Source organism: Argopecten irradians, chromosome 2, assembly GCF_041381155.1.
Source record: "Argopecten irradians isolate NY chromosome 2, Ai_NY, whole genome shotgun sequence".
NCBI classification, from domain to species: domain Eukaryota; kingdom Metazoa; phylum Mollusca; class Bivalvia; order Pectinida; family Pectinidae; genus Argopecten; species Argopecten irradians.
In genome coordinates, this window is record NC_091135.1 from 48,988,771 (window position 1) to 49,014,285 (window position 25,515).

At 35.9% G+C, this 25,515-nt stretch overlaps 2 protein-coding genes across 2 annotated transcripts; one reads left to right on the top strand and one right to left on the bottom strand.

Moving 5' to 3' along the window:
* LOC138316684 (uncharacterized) lies at positions 1-7,321 on the top strand. The gene is made up of 5 exons (XM_069258349.1): positions 1-67; positions 5,184-5,199; positions 5,447-5,788; positions 5,964-6,168; positions 6,770-7,321. Exons 1-5 carry the CDS (start codon positions 1-3, stop codon positions 7,319-7,321), a joined length of 1,182 nt encoding a protein of 393 aa, XP_069114450.1.
* A 3,819-nt stretch (positions 7,322-11,140) lies between these two features.
* On the bottom strand, positions 11,141-25,505 carry LOC138315785 (pseudouridylate synthase RPUSD2-like). Its single transcript, XM_069257047.1, has 10 exons — positions 24,987-25,505; positions 19,822-19,945; positions 18,728-18,855; positions 17,296-17,396; positions 16,714-16,880; positions 16,148-16,289; positions 15,045-15,181; positions 14,585-14,638; positions 14,162-14,253; positions 11,141-13,644 (listed from the first exon to the last, which is right to left on the bottom strand). Exons 1-10 carry the CDS (start codon positions 25,362-25,364, stop codon positions 13,033-13,035), a joined length of 1,935 nt encoding a protein of 644 aa, XP_069113148.1. The 5' UTR covers positions 25,365-25,505; the 3' UTR covers positions 11,141-13,032.
* Between the last annotated feature and the right edge of the window lie 10 nt (positions 25,506-25,515).

The window sequence follows — 25,515 nt, forward strand, 5'->3', positions numbered from 1 at the left end:
ATGGCGTCGGATGCCCCAGGCCATCATCAGACGCGTCGTACAGTCCATGAGGAGACGTTGCATAGCCGTACGTAACAACAATGGATGACACATGAAATATTGAACGTTTATGTGATCTGTGTGATGTCTCAACAGTGCCTTGTATAGCTGTGAAAACTAAAAAAGACCCCTAGTCACTTTGAAACTCCATGACGTCATCATACTGAGACTGATTTGAATATTTGATGTGCCAAATAATTCAAAAGAGATCAAATGTGGTTTTCATAATGATTTCCCCGAGCAAAATCCAATCCAAATTTCAATATTTGAGATTAATCCCCTATGTATAGTTTTTTAGCATTCAGTATATCAAGAAAATAATGACTCCGCGAAATATTTCATATATACAAATGGATATAATGATTCTGCTAATTATTTTACAAATACAAATAACACATACGCATTTGTCATGTATAATAAACTGGTTAACGAAAAATAAATGCATATATTTCTGTTTTTAAAATATATCTTTTTGGTTTTGAAAACATATCACCAAAGAGACCGATCAGTCCTAAAAACAGTATATCAATAAATTGTGTAATGAACACGAGCTCAATTTACATCTGAGTCTTTTCAAATGAATCCATCCGCAAAATGGTCGAAATATTCTCAGACAAGAGCTATTGCAGATTTAGTGAAACTATCATATAGATCAGAAACAGAAAATGCATGTAATTTGTGTTGAAAAGAAACGTATAACATAACCAAATATTTTCTCTATACCATATATATCCTTAAACAAATCCAGATCCAGAGATACAACACAACACTTTGTGAATACATTAATGGATAGTAACAAATCAAGAGATACACTAGAACACCTTTTGAATACATTAATGGTTAGCGACTAATCAAGAGATACACTAGAACACCTTTTGAATACATTAATGGTTAGCGACTAATCCAGAGATACAACACAACACTTTGTGAATACATTAATGGATAGTAACAAATCAAGAGATACACTAGAACACCTTTTGAATACATTAATGGTTAGCGACTAATCCAGAGATACAACACAACACTTTGTGAATACATTAATGGATAGTAACAAATCAAGAGATACAATAGAACACCTTTTGAATACATTAATGGTTAGCGACTAATCCAGAGATACAACACAACACTTTGTGAATACATTAATGGATAGTAACAAATCAAGAGATACAATAGAACACCTTTTGAATACATTAATGGTTAGCGACTAATCCAGAGATACAACACAACACTTTGTGAATACATTAATGGATAGTAACAAATCAAGAGATACAACACAACACTTTGTGAATACATTAATGATTAATAGTGACAAATCCAGAGCTACAACACAACACTTTGTGAATACATTAATGGTTAGTGACAAATCCAGATATACAAGAGAACACTTTGTGAATACATTAATGGTTCGTGACTATGTTAAAAAGATTTATGCGAAGATAACGACCAATATATTCCTTTTTGGCAGCTGGCTTGTCAATATATATTTTACCTATACCTAAGGAGATGGTTAGTCCTATTTCTGGCCGATATTTAGGGCAAAACAAGATACCTTTTTTGCATCATACAATTAACCGAGGAATATGCTATCCCTGGATTGTGATATTATAAATCGTGTTTTAAACATGATTAAAAAGAATCAGTTTATGAAACTATTAGATATTTTGGTATTGGGAATAGCTTAATAAATTGGATATAAATCTTAGAGCATATTGGCAGCTCTGTGATAAGCGAGGGAGGATTTGCCTACTTTGTTTCATAATATGCGTAGCTGTCTTCAATCACAGGACTTGTAACGTAGGTTGTGAGAAAGTCTGCTGTGTATACATGTGTACTATATACTATATAAAAGGACAAGGGAACCAACGACTCGCTTGGAAGAGGTACACCTGCCTCTGCAAAAGTCGCCCGTATTCCGTCAAACATGGATAAATATGTACATATTTAATACCAATATATTCTTAAATAAATTTTCGACATGGAAAACACAACTTCAAACACGAAATAATATATTAACATACCTTTATTTCACTATGAACGTGGAAAATGCAGTCAGACTTTTATATAGTATATAGTACACATGTATACACAGCAGACTTTCTCACAACCTACGTTACAAGTCCCTGTGTCTTCAATGCTATCCAATTGAACATTCAGATGGACGCCGTGATGATGGACTGTGATGTCAGCATGAGACATTGTAGGATGAGACCTGTAGATGTGAAGGTAACGGACATAACACCCACATCGTCCTCGCCCAACTCACCCTCCACATGGAGCTCATTAAAAGGCGAGTTACACAATAGCCCACTATCCCCCACGTATCGCTTTAAAAAGGTAAATATTTTCAACGATTTTATTTTACACCCAGACACATTATAATGTGCAAGATGAGGGATAAAACAAAAACAAATGTATAGGCATGACAGGATGGAATAAGTATATGTACATATAAAGACATTATTATATGGCAATTACTCTCAATATTTTTACATTTCACATGTACGAAACACAAAGTATAAATGTTTCATTCATGGTTCAATATGGAAACAAGAGGCCCATGGGCCTTAGCGGTCACCTGAGTTCAGACACAGAATGAAACAAAGACATGCATATAAACACTATGTATTTGCCCATCAGTCCCTTAAAATCAGTCAGTGATTTTATAAATTTGACTTTTTAATCTATGAAGATTATTTGGTTCATCAAATCTGTGAATTCAGAAAAAGATTTTTGAAATGTTATCCATTTTGACCCCTTTTGGCCCCACCCCTCTGGCCCTTGGGGGTCGGCCAGGACCAATATGGATATGATGTTAAATGCTATCTCAGGCTAATAATTCTAACCCAGTTTGACTAATTTCCTATGAAAACTAAGCAAATTATGTTCCTAAATGTGTTTTTCCTATATAAACTATAGTAAATTTGACCCCCTCCCTAGGGGAAAATCTGAAATCCCAGGACCATAAAATTCACAAATTTTTGTAAAGGGCCTTAAGACCTTCCAATCTATCAAGAGTATCTGGATCCATCAAATCTGTGAATTCAAAAAGAAGATTTTTGAAATTACCATTTTGACCCCTTTTAGCTCCGCCCCTCTGGCCCCTGGGGGTCGGCCATGACCAATATGGATATGATGTTAAAATGCTATTTCAGGCTAATAATTCTAACCCAGTTTGACTAATTTCCTATGAAAAATAGGCAAATAATGTTCATAAATGTGTTTTTCCTATATAAATTAAAGTAAACTTGACCCCCTCCCCAGGGGGAATCATGAGACCCCAGGGTCATATAATTCACAATTTTTGTAAAGGACTTTAAGACCTTTCCATCTATGCAGAGTATTTGATTCTACCAGTTCCAGAATTTCCGAAGAAGATTTTTGAAGTTATAGCCTATTTGACCCGTTTTGGCCCCGCCCCTAAGGCCCCTGGGGATCAGTCATGGAAAATTTGGTAATAAGATTCAATGGCCATCACATACTGATAATTCTGACTACCATTGACTAATTTCCTATTATAATGACTAAATAATGCTCAAAAATGTGTTTTCCCTATATAAACTACAGTAAACTTAACCCCCTCCCCAGGGGGAAACCTGAGACCCATGGGTCATATAATTCACAATTTTCATAAAACACCTTAAGACCTGTCCTTCTATGAAGAGTATTTGATTCTACCATTTCCAGTATTAAGAAGATTTTTAAAGTTTTAGCCTATTTGCCCCTTCTGGCCCCGCCCCTCTGCCCCGAGGGGGTTGACCAGGACCAATATAGATATGATATTAAAATGTTATCTCAGGCTTATAATTCTAAACAAGTTTGACTCATTTCCTATGAAAATTGAGCAAAAAATGCTCATAAATGTGTTTTCCATATATAAACTATAGTAAACTTGACCCCCTCCCCAGGGAGAAACGTGAGATCCCAGGGTCATATAATTCACAATTTTTGTAAAGGACCTCAAGACCTTTTCCATCTATGAAGAGTATATGATTCTACCATTTCCAGAATTTCAGAAGAAGATTTTTGAAGTTATAGCCTATTTGACCCCTTTTGACCCCGCCCCTAAGGCCCCTGTGGGTCAGTCATGGAAAATTGGTTAATAGGATTCAATGGCCATCTCATACTGATAATTCTGACAATATTTGACTCATTTCCTATTACAAATGATCAAATAATACTCAAAAATGTGTTTTCCCAATATAAACTATAGTAAACTTAACCCCCTCCCCAGGGGAAAACCTGAGACCCCAGGGTCATATAATTCACAATTTTTGTAAAGGACCTTAGGACCTTTCTATCTATGAAGAGTATTTAATTCCATCATATCTGTGAGTGGAGAAGAAGATTTTTGAAATTTTAGTCAATTTTACCCCTTTTGGCCCCTCCCATAGCTCCCTGGGGGGTGGGGACCATATAATTCACAATTTTGATTGGCCTTATGCCTTAGAAGGTTTGTGCAAAATTTCATTGAAATTGCTTCAGCAGTTTTCGAGAAGAAGTCGAAAATATAAATTGTTTACGGACATACGACGGACGACGCACGACGGACGACGCACGACGGACGACGACGGACAAAAGGCGATTAGAATAGGTCACTTGAGACTTCGTCTCAGGTGACCTAAAAATCCTGATAAATGTAGAATATTTTGATTTTATAGTAGCATATGTAGTAGTTCCTCACCCCATCTACTCCCATCCCATGGGGCTCATTAAAATCACATGTAGATAGTTTAATATATCCCAAATGTCCCCACATGTGCAATGTGCAACCTTCTGTTATAGGGTAGTTTTTTAAGAAATCGAAGTGAGTACTTTCATCTTGTGACTTAACCAATCGTCCAAATGTAATTCACCCATGGAAAATGGTAGACAATTAGAAGTCATGAATGATGCGGTTCTTAAATATAAAATATGTACTTGAATAAAGAATGAAAGCCATGGTCTGCTAAGGGATATTTACACTTTTGTTAACAATTAGTTTTAAAGTTTTTCTTCTTGCATTACAATGGAAAGGTTACTGTAAAAATATTTACGCCAATCTGTTTCCTGCTTTTGATACCAAAAAGTCAGATTGGCTTTCCGAGAAAATCCATAAAAATCAATATTGATTTTGAATTAATTGTATTTGTTTTATGTAATTACAGAATACTCAACGACTATGTAATTCTACCGATCGATCCTACTAACACGTAGCTTCGCACTGGAACTTTTTAACACACCACACATGAAATGATGCATGGAAATCTGTACCTTTTTGATACATTCCTACATATACGTTTTGCACATTTTCTCTACAATCTTGTATTTTTTTTTACTAAGTTTTTTATTTTGAGAAGAATCAGGTAGACTTTCAGGATTGGACGTCTTTTACAGCAACTTATTACTAATATACATGTTGTCGTTTTAGGTGTACAACAGAAAACTCACCTGACGACAATTGTGTGGTTGTCATGCCTTGTTTTAGGTGTACAACAGAAAACTCACCTGACGACAATTGTGTGGTTGTCATGCCTCGTTTTAGGTGTACAACAGAAAACTCACCTGACGACAATTGTGTGGTTGTCATGCCTCGTTTTAGGTGTACAACAGAAAACTCACCTGACGACAATTGTGTGGCTGTCATGCCTCGTTTTAGGTGTTCAACAGAAAACTCACCTGACGACAAATGTGTGGTTGTCATGCCTCGTTTTAGGTGTACAACAGAAAACTCACCTGACGACAATTGTGTGGATGTCATGCCTTGTTTTAGGTGTACAACAGAAAACTCACCTGGCGACAATTGTGTGGTTGTCATGCCTTGTTTTAGGTGTACAACAGAAAACTCACCTGACGACAATTGTGTGGTTGTCGTGCCTTGTTTTAGGTGTACAACAGAAAACTCACCTGACGACAAATTATTGTGTGGTTGTCATGCCTTGTTTTAGGTGTACAACAGAAAACTCACCTGACGACAATTGTGTGGATGTCATGCCTTGTTTTAGGTGTACAACAGAAAACTCACCTGACGACAATTGTGTGGATGTCATGCCTTGTTTTAGGTGTACAACAGAAAACTCACCTGACGACAATTGTGTGGATGTCATGCCTTGTTTTAGGTGTACAACAGAAAACTCACCTGACGACAATTGTGTGGTTGTCGTGCCCTGTTTTAGGTGTACAACAGAAAACTCACCTGACGACAAATTATTGTGTGGTTGTCATGCCTTGTTTTAGGTGTACAACAGAAAACTCACCTGACGACAATTGTGTGGATGTCATGCCTTGTTTTAGGTGTACAACAGAAAACTCACCTGGCGACAATTGTGTGGTTGTCATGCCTTGTTTTAGGTGTACAACAGAAAACTCACCTGACGACAATTGTGTGGATGTCATGCCTTGTTTTAGGTGTACAACAGAAAACTCACCTGACGACAAATTATTGTGTGGTTGTCATGCCTTGTTTTAGGTGTACAACAGAAAACTCACCTGACGACAATTGTGTGGCTGTCATGCCTTGTTTTAGGTGTACAACAGAAAACTCACCTGGCGACAATTGTGTGGATGTCATGCCTTGTTTTAGGTGTACAACAGAAAACTCCTCTGACGACAATTGTATAGCTGTCATGCCTCGTTTTAGATGTACAACAGAAAACTCACCTGACGGCAATTGTGTGGTTGTCATGCCTCGTTTTAGGTGTACAACAGAAAACTCACCTGACGACAATTGTGTGGATGTCATGCCTTGTTTTAGGTGTACAACAGAGAACTCACTCTGACGACAATTGTATGGCTGTGTCATGAGCCTTGTTTTAGATGTACAACAGAAAACTCACCTGACGACAATTGTGTGGTTGTCATGCCTCGTTTTAGGTGTACAACAGAAAACTCACCTGACGACAATTGTGTGGATGTCATGCCTCGTTTTAGGTGTACAACAGAAAACTCACCTGACGACAATTGTGTGGTTGTCATGCCTCGTTTTAGGTGTACAACAGAAAATTCACCTGGCGACAATTGTGTGGATGGCATGCCTCGTTTTAGGTGTACAACAGAAAACTCACCTGGCGACAATTGTGTGGATGTCATGCCTCGTTTTAGGTGTACAACAGAAAACTCACCTGACGACAATTGTGTGGCTGTCATGCCTCGTTTTAGGTGTACAACAGAAAACTCACCTGGCGACAATTGTGTGGCTTTCATGCCTCGTTTTAGGTGTACAACAGAAAACTCACCTGACGACAATTGTGTGGTTGTCATGCCTCGTTTTAGGTGTACAAATGATGACAATTGTGTGATCTCCTAACTCAGTTTGACAGAAGCTATAATATATTTTAAACTCTTGAAACTAATTACATGTATGAACATTGTATTGAATAAAATGTAAACTTTCTTTTTTTTAATTATTGTGCCTTGATGCCCTAAATGACCAATAACAAAAAACAAATATTCCAGAACAGTAGATGATAATTAATGGGCTGTGCTAATTGTTTCTACAATGAAAATTAACGTAGCATAATAGCCATTTACGGTATAAAATGACACTAATTGGCGCTAAAATGAATTAAAATGAATTTGTTGGAGAAAAACTTGATATTTGTTATATACTGCCGTTGCAACTGGCGATGCTACTTTGATAATTGACTCGTTTTCACAAAACATATATAGGATTACTAAATACCAGGTGAAATAGTTGGAAATTCACAAGATGTCCATAACAGTTGATAACAACTGTGCACAGCGTTTGATTGTTGGGCCGTTATAATAACAACTTCTATAAGATGCTTACATCTGACGAATGGTATATAACAATAAAGATGCTATACTGCTGACGAATGGTATATAACAACTTCTATAAAGATGCTACACTGCTGACGAATGGTATATAACAACTTCTATAAAGATGCTACACTGCTGACGAATGGTATATAACACTTCTATAAAGATGCTACACTGCTGACGAATGGTATATAACACCTTCTATAAAGATGCTACACTGCTGACGAATGGTATATAACAACTTCTATAAAGATGCTACACTGCTGACGAATGGTATATAACAACTTCTATAAAGATGCTACACTGCTGACGAATGGTATATAACACCTTCTATAAAGATGCTACACTGCTGACGAATGGTATATAACACCTTCTATAAAGATGCTACACTGCTGACGAATGGTATATAACACCTTCTATAAAGATGCTACACTGCTGACGAATGGTATATAACACCTTCTATAAAGATGCTACACTGCTGACGAATGGTATATAACACCTTCTATAAAGATGCTACACTGCTGACGAATGGTATATAACAACTTCTATAAAGATGCTACACTGCTGACGAATGGTATATATAACAACTTCTATAAAGATGCTACACTGCTGACGAATGGTATATAACACCTTCTATAAAGATGCTACACTGCTGACGAATGGTATATAACAACCTTCTATAAAGATGCTACACTGCTGACGAATGGTATATAACACCTTTTATAAAGATGCTACACTGCTGACGAATGGTATATAACAACTTCTATAAAGATGCTACACTGCTGACGAATGGTATATAACACCTTCTATAAAGATGCTACACTGCTGACGAATGGTATATAACACCTTCTATAAAGATGCTACACTGCTGACGAATGGTATATAACACCTTCTATAAAGATGCTACACTGCTGACGAATGGTATATAACACCTTCTATAAAGATGCTACACTGCTGACGAATGGTATATAACACCTTCTATAAAGATGCTACACTGCTGACGAATGGTATATAACAACTTCTATAAAGATGCTACACTGCTGACGAATGGTATATAACAACTTCTATAAAGATGCTACACTGCTGACGAATGGTATATAACAACTTCTATAAAGATGCTACACTGCTGACGAATGGTATATAACAACTTCTATAAAGATGCTACACTGCTGACGAATGGTATATAACAACTTCTATAAAGATGCTACACTGCTGACGAATGGTATATAACAACTTCTATAAAGATGCTACACTGCTGACGAATGGTATATAACACCTTCTATAAAGATGCTACACTGCTGACGAATGGTATATAACAACTTCTATAAAGATGCTACACTGCTGACGAATGGTATATAACAACTTCTATAAAGATGCTACACTGCTGACGAATGGTATATAACAACTTCTATAAAGATGCTACACTGCTGACGAATGGTATATAACAACTTCTATAAAGATGCTACACTGCTGACGAATGGTATATAACAACTTCTATAAAGATGCTACACTGCTGACGAATGGTATATAACAACTTCTATAAAGATGCTACACTGCTGACGAATGGTATATAACAACTTCTATAAAGATGCTACACTGCTGACGAATGGTATATAACAACTTCTATAAAGATGCTACACTGCTGACGAATGGTATATAACAACTTCTATAAAGATGCTACACTGCTGACGAATGCTATTTTTTCTGATTGTTGGGACATAATAATAACAACTTCTATTACAGATGTATTTTCTTCAGTTTCAAAAGTTACTTACTGTACACCATTACCACCATTGAAAAGTTTGAGCTTTTTTTTCCACCCAGAGTTGAGAATATTAAATTTTGTGAGTATTTTCTTTATTTTTTTTTTTTTTTTGCTTTTTTGAGTTTGAGCTTTTCATTTTACTTCAAGATTGTAATATTAAAGATAATCAATTGCATCCATAGCAATATGCCCTTTATGGAATGAAGTACTGACTGTGCATGAACTAAAAGCAACACTAGTTTTTTTTCAATTATGTTTGTGTTAATTAGACATACATTTACATGAGTAAACACCAATTATTGTTCCAAATGATGAATTATCATTGATGCTATGTTGGCAGTGGAGCATCTTATTTTAACTGCAGTGATAAAGTTATAACACAATTCAGTGTAGAAAAACTAATTAATAAAATAAGTTGTTGCCCATAATACTAAATGCAATTCTGAGACAAACATGCAGTGTAGTAGTGTTTGTACAAGATTCTACCAATATTTTAGTGCATGCTTTCTTCATATTCTCATGTAATAGATAAGAAATGTAACACATTAATTGATACAAACTTGACATGAATTTTTATTAATTTTAAAATTGTTGATTTCAAAGCATGGCAACAGACAGTGCAGATCAGATCTTTACGAAGTCAAATTATCTAAAATGATTATCAAATTTCCAATAAGAGAGTTTATTTTGTGATATTTTAATTCAACTGCTGTTTATGTCAGAGGCAGACGATTTACTTGGATGAGAGTTTATTTTGTGATATTTTAATTCAACTGCTGTTTATGTCAGAGGCAGACGATTTACTTGGATATAACTTGTCAAAAATTCACAAGATATGGAGGATCATCATGGAAATGTATTAATTTTGAATATACCGCTCTACGTTATGAATGAAGAATATGATTGGTCCTAAAATCAAATATCAAGATTTAGTGGATTCTAAAGGAAACTACATTGAAATTCAGTGAAAACGGCAAAGTGATGAAAAGAAAGCTTAAAATTTCAAATTTGTTCAGTAGGCTTTGTGTGATTCTTGGATAAGGAATTATACCGAAATCATTCAATTTGGGAAATGTGGATTTATGTGTTACGTGTATGTATTCAAGAAATGAAGCAATTAACAGTGAAATTATTGGGAAATATACCGAAATCATTCATTCACTTTTCAAAGAAAGAAAGTACACATATCTATCTAAAATTAAAACATCATTGTAGGAATGCCTGTGCTGTCGAAATACTAAAGAGTCGTGATTTTCAACACAAGGAGTAATTTTATGCCTTGTGGTTGATGTGATTGGATTTATGCCGATGTCCATGAATCAATATATAAAACAGAAAATATGTAATAATATGTATTATTGAAGTGTTCTATTACATTTATGTTGAATTTGATTACATTTATTTTTTATTTATCTGTCCAATTTTACAATGCTGTATGTAGTGTCACTCTCTACCTTTCATTGTACATTAGTTTGCCTGGAACTGTAGATTAGTTGAAACTAATCTACAGCTGCATGTAAACTAATGTACAGTGAAAGGTGTACTAATCTACAGACAGAACAAGTACTTGAACAATAGTCTAAATAAAGTACTGGGGACAACAAAAGATGACATCACAGCCATGTTTTAAAATATGAATAAGCATACTTAATGGCAAAAATCACTTAGTGAAACACTCAGGAGAAATTCTTTTTTAATTTACTTTGTTTTACTAATATAGTCTTTTTCTAAATTAATTAAATACAAAATGGTAGTTACATATAGATCAACACCAAAAACTTTTTGAGTAAGACAGGGCTCTTCATCTGTCTTCTTTTAAATATGAAATTGAAATTGAATTGGATGAAAAACTAGAGAGACGAAATGTCACAACAGACTTTAATTTCTTATCATAGCATTCACTTACGGTTTAATGGTTACCATTTGTCTTTTATGGCTAACATTCCCTAAATATTTGCTTTTTATATCTCAACACCACAATTATGATTATGAAAATAAAGAACACAAAAAACTTCAATGGTCAAATATTATAATGAAAAAGATGATTTCAGTTAAATGGTTGTGAGAACAAGAGGCCAATGGCCTCATAGCACGATGGTCCAGTTAATTGATGTTCAATGATTGGTTTTGACTAATATTCTTGATTATCACTCATATGCACTGTTTAAACTAATAATTAATTAGGACAATTCAAATGCCCACTGGTATTTAAATTGTTATCAATGTTGGTATTAAAACAATCATAAAATTCTTTCAAGACAGATGTCATTCATCATATTTGAAGTTATATATAGATCAACAGTTTTATAAAAAAAAAATTGATTTGTGCAGATTTTTTTTTTCTGAGCAGGATTTTAGTGTGAGCGTATGCAGAAGCAGCATCTTCTTAGTAAGAATATTGTTGGGACCAATTCAAATAGCATCAACTTAACTTTAATATTAGAAAATTTAATAAAATTCAAAATTTAACAATGCTGTTTATTCAAATTTATCAGAATGTTGTTATATGATAAAAAATAATTGGGGAAACTTTTCCCTGTATGATTGCTTATCGGTATCACACATGTACAACTATGTATAATCAAAGTGTTAAGTTGACTAGACTTTTAAATGATACCTGCTGGATGAGGGCTTAATTCATTATAGGTGACCAAAAAAAATCAAAGATGTTTGGCTGTCATGGTTATAAGGTGAAAACTGAATTTGCTTCAATACGTTGAAATTTATTACTTATCTTTTATCTCATTTTCTTCAACACAATATAAATTTCACAATTAAGATAACAATGCACAAGTTGTATTGGCTGGGTCTCGGCACAATGGAATGTGTACTACGGGTCAACAAATCGACATTGGCAGCTACAGTCGAGCCTTTCCCAGGGCCTTGATAACAAAATACATTAATTAACTCTCAACCATTGTTTTTCCCTTTTACAGTAAATGGTATATGTAACACATTTACACACACATATAGGCCTATAAACAGCATCTAGATGAAACTAGGGCACCTGACTTGTGACACTGTCCAGGGAATATAGATTATCCAACACAGGTAATTATGATGTCATGACACTTTGAGTAACATATTTAAGAATAGAAAAATAATGAATATTTCTTAATTGCCTTAATCTTTTCTTAAACTATATTTCTTTTGTATGAAGTGGTACCGTCGGCCATATAATTTCCCATAATGCATTGTGTTTCTCATTTAAATATTACTATAGACAAAGAAGGAATGAAATATATTTTAATTCCTCAAAAATACAGTTTATGTCTGTTTGTCGTCAAGTTTTATCAGTTCCGTCCTTATCTATAACTACATATCTGTGCCAAATTTCATTGCTGTTCATGGTGTATAACTTGAGATATCCTGTTCACAAGGTGATTTTCAAAACTAGGGGGTATGCTATAAGGTACGATGGAGCTATGCTCCATCGTGCTAAAAATTACAAGTTAAGAAAATATGTTTAAATATTATGCCAAATTAATGCCAGAACCTGCTGGCATTATTTTAAAGTGACTGAATACGATTAAGGTAAATACCTTGTATTTTAGTGCGTGCAGGTACATGATCATGTCAGCAGCTTCAGGGTCCCTAAATCTCTTCCTGCAGTAGAAGCATTTCTCCTCAGGCTTCCATTTTTGTGGATCAAATTTAGATTTTTCATGTTTAATCACAGAAGATATTTGTCCACAATGGCCACTGGACGATGTTCCTGTATCATTACAGGAGGCATTTTCAGCAAGTTTACATCGTTTGGCACTCGGTTCTTCCCCAGTGAAACATGTCTGAGACAGTAAAGATAAATTGGCCGCTCCTTCTTCACACTTATTTGTATCAGCAGCTTTACTCTCAAACTGACCCCGACTAGAATTCTCACTTTGATCTAACTTACAAGATTCTCCTGGAGAGGTATAAGATTCACTTGTGGCAATGTGAAAATTAGGAGAATCTTCTTCTCCTGAAGACTTGACATCATTTTGGTCTGTCTGTGTTTTCATTTCTTGCAGTCTTTTATGAAACAGTGGATTATCACCCTCAACCCATAGACCAGTGTTGTGATTCTCTCGGAAGGACTTTACTATCTGTAATATAGGCAATTAGAATCAGTAGGAAGGACTTTACTATCTGTAATATAGGCAATTAGAATTAGAAGGAAGGACTTTACTATCTGTAATATAGGCAATTAGAATCAGTAGGAAGGACTTTACTATCTGTAATATAGGCAATTAGAATTAGAAGGAAGGGCTTTACTATCTGTAATATAGGCAATTTGAATTAGTAGGAAGGACTTTACTATCTGTAATATAGGCAATTAGAATCAGTAGGAAGGACTTTACTTTCTGTAATATAGGCAATTAGAATTAGTCAAGTTATTTTGACTGTTAAAAAAAGAAAAGAAAACTGATTTAGGAGAAAGATTGTGAAGTTTTGTGCAAAAGAAATCAGCCTCTAGTTGACTTTTACAAAATCCTAAGCAAATACCAGCAACCAATTGAACATGAATTTGGTCACAATCACAAATATTGATGAACTCACATTTAAAAAGCATCAGTTGTAAGATATAAAATCTTTCGTAGAAATGGGTATTAATGTATTTACCTCTTCCAAGGGCTTTTCTAGAATGCCATCCTTAGCATTGTTAGGACCGAAACAACCTTTGTTGTACATAGGATCATTCTTGATGGGGAACCCTACAATATAATATATATATTCAATTATTTAGATGACAATGTTACAAAATCTTTATCATGTGGTCAAATAATTTGCAAAATTGATATGAATGACCTACCTTAAGTCCATTCAAATATCACGTAAGGAAATAAGACAAGGTACTTGATACACTATGATCCAACTGTGTGTCAAAGTTGAAATAATTTTGTATGGAAAATATTTCTTCTGCAAGATATGATTTCTTCTCATCATTCTAATACAAATGCTCGCAATACTTTTGGCACAATGATATTTCTGAGAGATATCCCCAAACAGTTAGTACCCTTGTTACACAAGTGAGTGTCGCCGTACCTAAGTACTGCAGGTGAAGTCGTATCTGGTGAGTCCTGCCTGTCTGTGGTAAACCTGAAATATAGTCACCAACAAAACTATCACTAAAACTAAACCCTATAAACAACCGATATTGAAGCCAAACAACATCATAAAACTTTAACATTTTACTTCTAATTTTAGACAAAAAACATGATATATTCAAGAAATATCCTGTTTGTGCAACAAATATTTTTCGTGAATTACCCTGCATTTTTTACTTGTAACCAAACAATAATTAGACAAGACAGTACAAGACGATAACAATGAATGTCTCCAATTCCATGACAAAGCAAATAATGCATGTCCCAAAAGCTTTGTCAATATCATTGAATCTACGGTATCTTATAAATGGTCTATGTAAAAAAAAAAAAAAAATGTTTTTCAAATTTTAAAATAGGAATTTCGGTGATGGATATAGACCTGTAAGCTGTAAACTTACACCTAATCAGACTGGACGATCCATTATAACTGATGAATTCAAATACAGTCTTACTCTCCTTGCCACCAGGAACAACTCCGTATAAACTGTCCTTACTAGATAGTACGCCTAATGGCTGATCACACTCGATAATTCCACTAGAAATAGATAATAAATGTAGAGAGGTGAGCTATTATGATGTATCTTCTCGAGTATCACAAATATAGTCTTTAGTTTGTCAAGGCCAATGACCCCTGTTATTATTATATCAATAAAATCAGTTCAAAATCAAACCTTTAGCCAGGTTATTGTTATTAATGGTTAGAAAGGACTATGTATGGTTTGGGCCCCTTTTGGCCTCCAAATCCTTCAAATTTTCAAAACTGTTATTTAGTATTTAAATTGTTGGATTTGACATATTTAGTATATCCCCTTATATAACTGTTAAGATAATTTTCTAATTTTGCAGCTGCAGTTGCCCTGGTAACCACTCGAAATATGCATAAATTATGAAAATGTGGAAATTTTGACAATTTTGGCATTTTTTTGCTAAGTTTTTGTTTAAAAACCATAGAGTGCATCCTGGAACAAACTTTATATATTTCTCCTAAAGATGTATTGGAGGTGCATACATACTCACAGTAAATATTAAGTTTGTTCAAGGACGTACTTTATAGTTTCATAGAAAGAAACTTAGCAAACAATGGCCAGAATTTCTTTATTTTCATAATTTATGCATATTTTGGATGGTAACTATGGCAACTACAGCTGCAAAATTAGAAAAGAGTCATTATAGTTGGATCACCAATGTATTTTTAAAATATTTGAAATACAACAAATTAATCACTAAATAACAGTTTTAAATATTTAGGGGCCAAAAAGGGCCAAATCATACATAGTCCTTTTCTTATGAACGTTTTATTGGTACATTTAAAGAAACCATTATAAAAGGAAGGAAATATCATACCTCATCTTTTCAATGCCATACTATACCCTGTAATTCCCCTTATACTAATCAGAGCCTTATACCTATACATAAAAATTTAATATGTATTTTGTAAAAGAAACATTCTGATTCACATTTAAAATTAATCTACTACATACCGTGATACTCTTACACTTACTCAGGAAATCTGCCCTCAACTCTTGCCAGGTATTCCTTCCGTACCCTTCGTTGAAGGATATCGTCCTCCATCTCCCGCGTTTTTTCTGCAGATTTTGCCATAATAAGGAGTCCTGAAGTTAGTCGGTCCAAACGATATATTGCTGTAAACAAGATAAAAACTGTTAATAGTACTTACAGTAGCTGGAAGCCAACTGTCAGAGAGTAGGGACTGATCATCCCTATTGGCCCACCATCTGGAGAGAAACCTGACTGATGATGACGGCAGTTAAGCAGTAACACCAACAGGCATACAGATTCCATGAAATATCAACTACAATCTTTAACTCAAAATCATTACTACCAGAGTATGATGATGCAAATTTAAACTGTAACAATCTGTTTAGAGGTTTTAAAAATGAAGATGCTCTTTTTTCCCCTGAATGATCTTTCCAAACATTTCATGCAATATGATAATATCTTTTAAGCATTTTTTTCTTAATCATTCATTATTAATAAGGATTTAACTTGGCAGTTATTACCTTTAATGCACACATGTCAAGACAATTGATTAATTGTGGAGCTTACTGCGGAGATTAGTGTAGCCCAGATCTTTGCCAAGGATGAAGGGGATGGAGTTGTATCTGTATCTCCCACAGGGGTGTACAGGGATGGAGGATGGTTTGTTTATCACAATGACATCATCATTATCTACCACAATCTCAAGGGGTGTCCCAATCACAGGGTTCTCATGCCTGTGAAACAGATTCAATAAAAGGACTAAAAATAAATTAAACTTGTTATTTAGTGACTAAATTGTTTAATTTCAAATATGGAGTACATCTCTGATACAATTGTTATGATAGTTGTGTAACATTGCAGTTGTAGTTGCTTAGGTAACAATAAAGATGCATACATAACCGGTATACAAATGTGACAATTTGGTCAATATTGATTAAACACTATATAAATTTTGGGTGGGTACCCAAGCAACAAAAACTGCAATACTTCTAGCAAGTATAAGACAACCTGTTCTTTTCACTTTGATGTTGTTGTACCATTTTAAGTAATTCTTAATAATTTAACATATCAAGTAGTTATATGAATATAAGTGCTACATTTTTACAGAATATTTTTGAATTACAACTACCTCTAAGTGTATTTTATTACCTGTGTATTCTGTGTGATATAAAATCATTATCCTTCAAAATTTTATCGATAGTGACCACTTTGCCATTTAAGGTAATGTCACCATCTTTCAAGACCTCTTCCTACAATATTAAAAAAAACCCATTTTGTTTTAACTTTTCACAACAATTCCAAAGTAATGAACAAATCTACTAAGTAATATATCAACATGTAATATACATCTGTATCCTGCAGTGGAGCTTTGAGGGTGAGGTATTGCGGTGAATATGCTCAATGTGCATATAGTGCCAATATTGGCAGTCGTAGTCTACGGTCATGCACACGCGAGTATGGGTTCGTATGATATGTCCGAATAAGGTGTAAACTACATCGATAATGGTCATGGACTTCAGCACATCACCTTTGTAATCCAAATCCACATGCACAGCAATTTGGTTACAATACATCAATATCGAAATACCAAAACAATGTGGATGAAGTACAATTTGCCTTCAATTACTGTAGTCCCACCTTACAGTCTCCCAACTTGCGGTGTTTGATATTTTGATGTGATTTTTCTGATGTCACAACCACAGGCAGGTGGCCACTGGGGTCGACAGTAAATCATGCCTTACCCACATTATTTTGCTATCTCAAAACCCTGGCATTACAGTAACAAAATCAAATATAAGGTATGACACACATTCCCTTCCATATGTCATGGAGTAAGCAATGCCTGTCACACAATTAGCTGTTGCCCTTTTGAGTTATCACATCCAATCCAATACTTGGGTATGGGTTTTATCATTTTAATGTCCTATTAACAGCTAGGGACATGTAAGGATGTACCAGTTTTCTTGGTGGCATCCTCGATACCCCAGGGGTTCCTTTCACATACGATCTCTACAACCCTGGACTATCTCATAGTAAAACTGGAGGCAACAAAAAAGGTAATTCAGTCCTCTGATTCACAACAAAAGTGCCATATAATGGTACACTGTGTTTGACAGTGTATGTGTGGCTTTGAAATTGGGCTTTGCTCTCTGTGTAGTCTTCAAAGGAACTTTCTGCTGGCCTGTGATTGGTTCAGATTCTTTCCTCAGAGCTGCCTCCAATTTTACTACAAGATAATCCAGGGGTGTAGAAATCATAATCAGGAAAACCGGAGTACTGGGAGAAAAACCACCAACCAATACCTGGCAACTCAGTACACATCTAAGCAAAGACATTCATCTATTGAGGAACATATTTTAAATCATTATTTAGTCATAAAACGTATGCATTTATTATCACGTATTATAAACGTATTTGATAATGAATTAAAACTGAATCTATCTATATTTAAGAATTGAAATTCAATCAATAAGCATAATAACAGGCTTCTAAGTTAAACATGAGTGAAAACTCCCTCCTAAATTGTGAAATAGAAAATCCTTTATGATTTATCTAAGCATACTGTAAAATCTTTACATACCATGGTTTTGAATTTGCCCTCCTGGTCATTTTGGAATTCTTTTAAAACTTTAAACAAAGATTGGCCTACCCAACGTTTCTTGACATGGGATTCAAACTTAAAGTAGTAGGGATACACTTTTCTTAATCCTGCAACAACAAATGCGACAAAGTTAACAAAGATATGACAACAAACAAAGAAATGATAACAAAGAAATATATACGTGTATAAAAAAAAAAAAAAAAAAAAAAAAAAACAAAAAACACCCAAAATACTGCTGAACCAGTGATTTGAGCTTAAAATTACAGTTATTGCTATAGTAGAAACTGCACATCGCTCAACATAGCTGAAAGCAAAACTAGGTAAATCTACATGCATACATTGAATATAAATTATAATTTCATAAGATATACATACAGTGGAACTCGGTTAATACGAACTCGAAGGGACCGAGATAAAACTTCAAGTTATTTAAGTATTCGAATTAAGCGAGTTCTCATGTGTACTGACGATCTCTTAACTTAGTATATATAAACTAATTCCGTGTAAAACGATGTGAACAAGAGAGATGTCAAAATCGTCGAGAGCAGTTGCAAAATTATAACAATAAAACCGAGATTGTCTTTTGAAATGCAGTTCTACGGCAGATTTATGAAAAAGAAATGAGATTTTTTTTTGCAATCTCATTTCGAGTTATAAGAATATTTTATATATCATTTTTGTCATTCGGACCCAAGATTTACTTCGTATTATCCGATTTCTTCGAATTTTCCGAATTTGAATTATCCGAGCTCTTTGAACGAAGATAAAGTGGGAATTTGGCCGGGACCGGAAAAGTACTTTGTATTAAGCCAGGTTTTTTAATTATCCGAGTTCGTATCAAACAAGTTTCACTGTATATCCATGTCCAGAACAGAACTACATGGAATGGCTTTGTTATAATCAGATACTTGGCTAGCAAAGATGCAATTAAAGATGACTTTCAATGTATAAAAACTGAGTTGATGTACTGAGTTTGTGATCATGAGTGAGTTTTTGGGAGGCTAAAGTGCAATTCTTTTGTATAACTTGTCTAACTGAAATAAAAGAGTTTAAATGTGGTCTTATATATTTACCATTTTCATAATAGTATTCTGTCAATCCGAAATAGTCTGTTGAAAACCCAGGATTACTGTTCTTTGTCAAAGATTGTGACCTGGCTGCTTTCTTTTTGGCCTTATTGATTTCATTCTTCAGCATCTGTAAGTAAATCAATCTGTAAACAAGAGGCCCAGAGGGCCTGTATCGCTCACCTGGTTTTTTGTTAGTTATTATCACAAGACTCTGACAATTAGAAAAATAAGCAAAATTGACTCCCAAAGTTTAATTTTGAATCACAACCATACAATGATACTATTGATACCATACAAATATGCTATCCAATACATAGGTTCAGAGACAAAGTAATTTATATGAAAATAGTAGCCTAATTGACCTTTTTGACCTCGCATCTATTGCCGTTTAAGGCCCCGGGGGTCAGCCCTATCATTTGTACAATTTCAAATCCCAACCCTATAAGGATGCTAACATTGCATATATGTGCTCTTCCATTCTTAGTTGCAGAGAAGAAGTTGTTTATATGGAAATAGCTAAATTGACCCCTTTTGACCCCACCCTTCAGGCCCCCGGAGGGTCAGCCCTATCATTTGCAAAATTTTGAATCCAAACCCTATAAGGATGTAACCATTGCATTATGAGCACAATCCCATGTTAAGTTGCAGAGAAAAAGTCATTTATATGAAAATTGACCACTTTTGACCCCGCCCCTCAGGCCCCCGGGGGTCAGCCCTATCATTTGCTCAATTTGGAATCCCCAGCCTATAAGGATGCTACCATTGCATTATGGGTGCTATACCATGCTTAGTTGCAGAGAAGAAGTCATATATATGGAAATAGCCAAATTGACCCCTTTTGACCCAGCCCCTCAGGCCCCCGGGGGATCAGCCCTATCATTTGCTCAATTTGGAATCCCCAGCCTATAAGGATGCTACCATTGCATTATGGGTGCTATACCATGCTTAGTTGCAGAGAAGAAGTCATATATATGGAAATAGCCAAATTGACCCCTTTTGACCCGCCCCTCAGGCCCCCGGGGGATCAGCCCTATCATTTGCACAATTTTGAATCCCTGCACTATAAGGATGCTACCATTGCATTATGGGTGCTATCCCATGCTTGGTTTCAGAGAAGAAGTCGTTTATATGGAAATAGCCAAATTGACCCCTTTTAACCCCGCCCCTCAGGCCCCCCGGGGGGTCAGCCCCATCATTTGTACAATTTTGAATCCGCACCCTATAACAATACTACAATTGCATTATGAGTGCTATCTCATGCTTAGTTTCAGAGAAGAAGTTGTTTATATGGAAATAGCCAAATTGACCCCTTTTGACCCCGCCCCTCAGGCCCCCGGGGGGTCAGCCCCATTATTTGTACAATTTTGAATCCCCACCCTATAAGGATGCTACCATTGCATTATGGGTGTTATCCCATGCTTGGTTTCAGAGAAGAAGTCGTTTATATGGAAATAGCCAAATTGACCCCATTTGACCCCGCCCCTCAGGCCCCCGGGGGGTCAGCCCCATCATTTGTACAATTTTGAATCCCCACCCTATAACGATACTACCATTGCATTATGGATTCTATACCATGCTTAGTTTCAGAGAAGAAGTCGTTTATATGGAAATAGCCAAATTGACCCCTTTTGACCCCGCCCCTCAGGCCCCCGGGGGGTCAGCCCCATTATTTGTACAATTTTGAATCCCCACCCTATAAGGATGCTACTATTGCATTATGGGTGCTATCCCATGCTTGGTTTCAGAGAAGAAGTCGTTTATATGGAAATAGCCAAATTGACCCCATTTGACCCCGCCCCTCAGGCCCCCCGGGGGTCAGCCCCATCATTTTTACAATTTTGAATCGCCACCCTATAAGGATGCTACCATTGCATTATGAGTGCTATACCATGCTTAGTTGCAGAGAAGAAGTCATTTATATGGAAATAGCCAAATTGACCCCTTTTGACCCCGCCCCTCAGGCCCCTTGGGGGTCAGCCCTATCATTTGCACAATTTTGAATCCCCACCCTATAAGGATGCTACCATTGCATTATGGGTGCTATACCATGCTTAGTTTCAGAGAAGAAGTCGTTTATATGGAAATAGCCAAATTGGCCCCTTTTGACCCCGCCCCTCAGGCCCCTGGGTGGTCAGCCCCATTATTTGTACAATTTTGAATCCCCACCCTATAAGGATGCTACCATTGCATTATGGGTGCTATCCCATGCTTGGTTTCAGAGAAGAAGTCATTTACATGGAAATAGCCAAATTGACCCCTTTTGACCCCGCCCCTCAGGCCCCCCGGGGGGTCAGCCCCATCATTTGTACAATTTTGAATCCGCACCCTATAACAATACTACAATTGCATTATGAGTGCTATCTCATGCTTAGTTTCAGAGAAGAAGTCGTTTATATGGAAATAGCCAAATTGACCCCTTTTGACCCCGCCCCTCAGGCCCCCAGGGGGTCAGCCCAATTATTTGTACAATTTTGAATTCCCACCCTATAAGGATGCTACTATTGCATTATGGGTGCTATCCCATGCTTGGTTTCAGAGAAGAAGTCGTTTATATGGAAATAGCCAAATTGACCCCATTTGACCCCGCCCCTCAGGCCCCCTGGGGGTCAGCCCCATCATTTGTACAATTTTGAATCCCCACCCTATAACGATACTACCATTGCATTATGGATTCTATACCATGCTTAGTTTCAGAGAAGAAGTCGTTTATATGGAAATAGCCAAATTGGCCCCATTTGACCCCGCCCCTCAGGCCCCCCGGGGGTCAGCCCCATCATTTGCACAATTTTGAATCCCCACCCTATAACGATACTACCATTGCATTATGGATTCTATACCATGCTTGGTTTCAGAGAAGAAGTCGTTTATATGGAAATAGCCAAATTGACCCCATTTGACCCCGCCCCTCAGGCCCCCCGGGGGTCAGCCCCATCATTTGTACAATTTTGAATCCGCACCCTATAACGATACTACAATTGCATTATGGGTGCTATCTCATGCTTAGTTTCAGAGAAGAAGACGTTTATATGGAAATAGCCAAATTGACCCCATTTGACCCCGCCCTTCAGGCCCCCGGGGGGTCAGCCCCATCATTTGTACAATTTTGAATCCCCACCCTATAAGGATGCTACCATTGCATTATGAGTGCTATACCATGCTTAGTTTCAGAGAAGAAGTCGTTTATATGGAAATAGCCAAATTGACCCCTTTTGTCCCCGCCCCTCAGGCCCCTGGGGGGTCAGCCCCATCATTTGTACAATTTTCAGTTAGTAGCCCATAAGGATGCTACCAGTCAAATTTTGTTGAAATCCGACCGGCGGTTATGGAGAAGAAGTCGATTGTTGACGGACGCCGGACGCCGGACGCCGGACGCTGCAGTATATTCCATAAGCTCACCTCGGTCCTTTGGACCAGGTGAGCTAATAAATGATACTTAATTATAATGCAAAAGTATAATTGTACAAAAATGTCTATACAACTAAGATTAATTGTACAAAAATGACGGTCAATATAACTAAAGATAAAAGAATGTAATAAGTGATCCCAGAGCTAGGGACCTTGGCGCCCACCAAAGAATGATCTACGTCTAACAATGGAAAGAGGGATCTTTTCTCTGCTTTTCTAACTTTTACTTCATACTACATGTAAAATTTGAGAAAGATCTTTTCAGTACTTTCTGAGATATATAGCAGTAACAAACTTCAATTAAAGATGCTCCACCGCTGACAAATGATATTTTTTCACTATCAAAAACAGGTACAGACAATTAAGTATTTTTCTTCAGTTACAAAAGTTACTTACTTTACACCATTACCACCATTGAACTGTTTGAGCTTCTAATTTTACTTCAAGTTAAAAATATGAAAAATAATTAATTGCATCCCGAAAAAATTCCGTGGCACTATATTCTATATGGAATGAAGTACTGATTGCACATGCACCACAGGCGGAATAAATTATTTTATATTATTTTTTGTGTTAATTAGGCATATTTATACACGATTTAACACCAATTATTGTTCAAATGATGAATATCATTTATACTCTGTCGGCGGTGGAGCATCTTTAACAAATCGAAATGGCTACCTGTCGGCCATCTTGTTGACCAATCAGTACTAAAATGAAATATGCACAAATAAAGTACTACTAGGTGAACCTGCATTTGAAATTTGAGACAGATCGCTTCGGTACCTCAAACTTCAATTATCAAAATCCAAGATGGTGGCCCATCAGCCATCAGCATTTCTGTTTCACTGGTACCAGCCAGCAGTCACTACGCTCTCACAAGATAATAGCACCAGACAAAATTGGTTATTTCTTAAGTTTGGGTCAGACACTCACAAGTTTTAAAAGTACGTCTCTTAGTATCTTTGAGTGGTCTAAGTGTTTATTTCTTGGATTTATTTGGTTATAGGATAAGAAACTCATAAGTTTTGAGAGTACAGCTTTTAGCCTCTATTAGTTGTCTTTATATATCGCACAAGTTAAAAAAGGACTTTCATAAGTTTCAAGAGTATAGCTCTTAGCCTCTGTGAGATTTATGGAATTATGGAGATTGTAACTATGATTTACCACATGTTGTGACTTTTTCATTTATACAATATATTCTTTAACTTTTATTACTGGCTTGAGTCATTAATTAGATAAGCAATCATTTAGACTCATAGTCTTAACCGACAGATCATACAAAATATAAGGCTATATGCAAGAGGTCAAATGTCACTGAATATTTTGTTGTAAATATTGTATATTTTTATGTCGACCACTTGGAAGACGAGCTGTCTGACTCAAAGTGTTATCGACTCTAAATAAAGTCTATTATTATTATATTATTATTATTATTATTATATATGGTCAACGCAAGGTAAAGTTAATGCAGGCGGGTAAAGTGTGGATATACAGCTGTTCGGCATATATTTTGAACCCGACAGCACATTTCCTCGATCCATCTTGAGAAATCATCTAGATGATGTCATATTGGTTTTATCATTATCTATAGGAAAACATTTGTCATGGTTGTATTATTTGAAGTTTAATTAACATTTTCATCACTCTAAAGTAAACATACATAAATGTAGCAATTATAAAAGTGCATTTGAATCGAGTCTGAAAATCAAGTATCAAACACCGAATTATAATTATCAAAATACAATGTATACATGTGTTACCCTTTTGAGAGCTCGTTTTGAGAGTCCCATCGGATTGTTTAATGCATCTTTGGTTTTGCTCTGGACCGTTTCCGTATTTTCTGTCTTATCAATTTTGTCAGCATTTCCTGTATTCTGTAGGTCTTCTTTTTCACCAGTATCAAATTGTGTCGATGAACTAGGGATTACGGTCTTTTCATTTTCGAATTTTTGGTCAGGAAATTCGACGACGTTATTCTCATGATTCGCCATGATATTCCTTGATAGGAGTTCGTGATGTTTTGAGAAACTTCGACAACATAAACTTCCAATGGGAAATCTGGTTGTGAGCAATGTCACATGTTTCCAAAACACGGCACTCATGTAAAATAAGGGTCGAATATGCATCTGAAAACACATAAATACATTATGTATGCGCTTTTATCACATATAAAGTATGACTTGTCCGCAGAAATACAATATCTAGAGATGTCAACTAAGTTCCCATTGAAAACGACGTGCATCTCACGGGCGCAGACATCTTTAGCTTGGATATACTCACTTCCGGCTA

Coding starts and splice junctions, on each gene's coding strand:
- LOC138316684 (XM_069258349.1), top strand. CDS start 1: ATGGCGTCGGATGCCCCAGGCCATCATCAGACGCGTCGTACAGTCCAT. Junction 5,789..5,963: donor GATGTCATGCCTTGTTTTAG/GTGTACAACAGA, acceptor GCCTTGTTTTAG/GTGTACAACAGAAAACTCAC. Junction 6,169..6,769: donor ACTCACCTGACGACAATTGT/GTGGTTGTCGTG, acceptor GCCTTGTTTTAG/GTGTACAACAGAGAACTCAC.
- LOC138315785 (XM_069257047.1), bottom strand. CDS start 25,364: ATGTGTTTTCAGATGCATATTCGACCCTTATTTTACATGAGTGCCGTG. Junction 17,397..18,727: donor AGGGCAAATTCAAAACCATG/GTATGTAAAGAT, acceptor TTAATATTGTAG/GAAGAGGTCTTGAAAGATGG. Junction 13,645..14,161: donor TAGAAAAGCCCTTGGAAGAG/GTAAATACATTA, acceptor CCTATATTACAG/ATAGTAAAGTCCTTCCGAGA.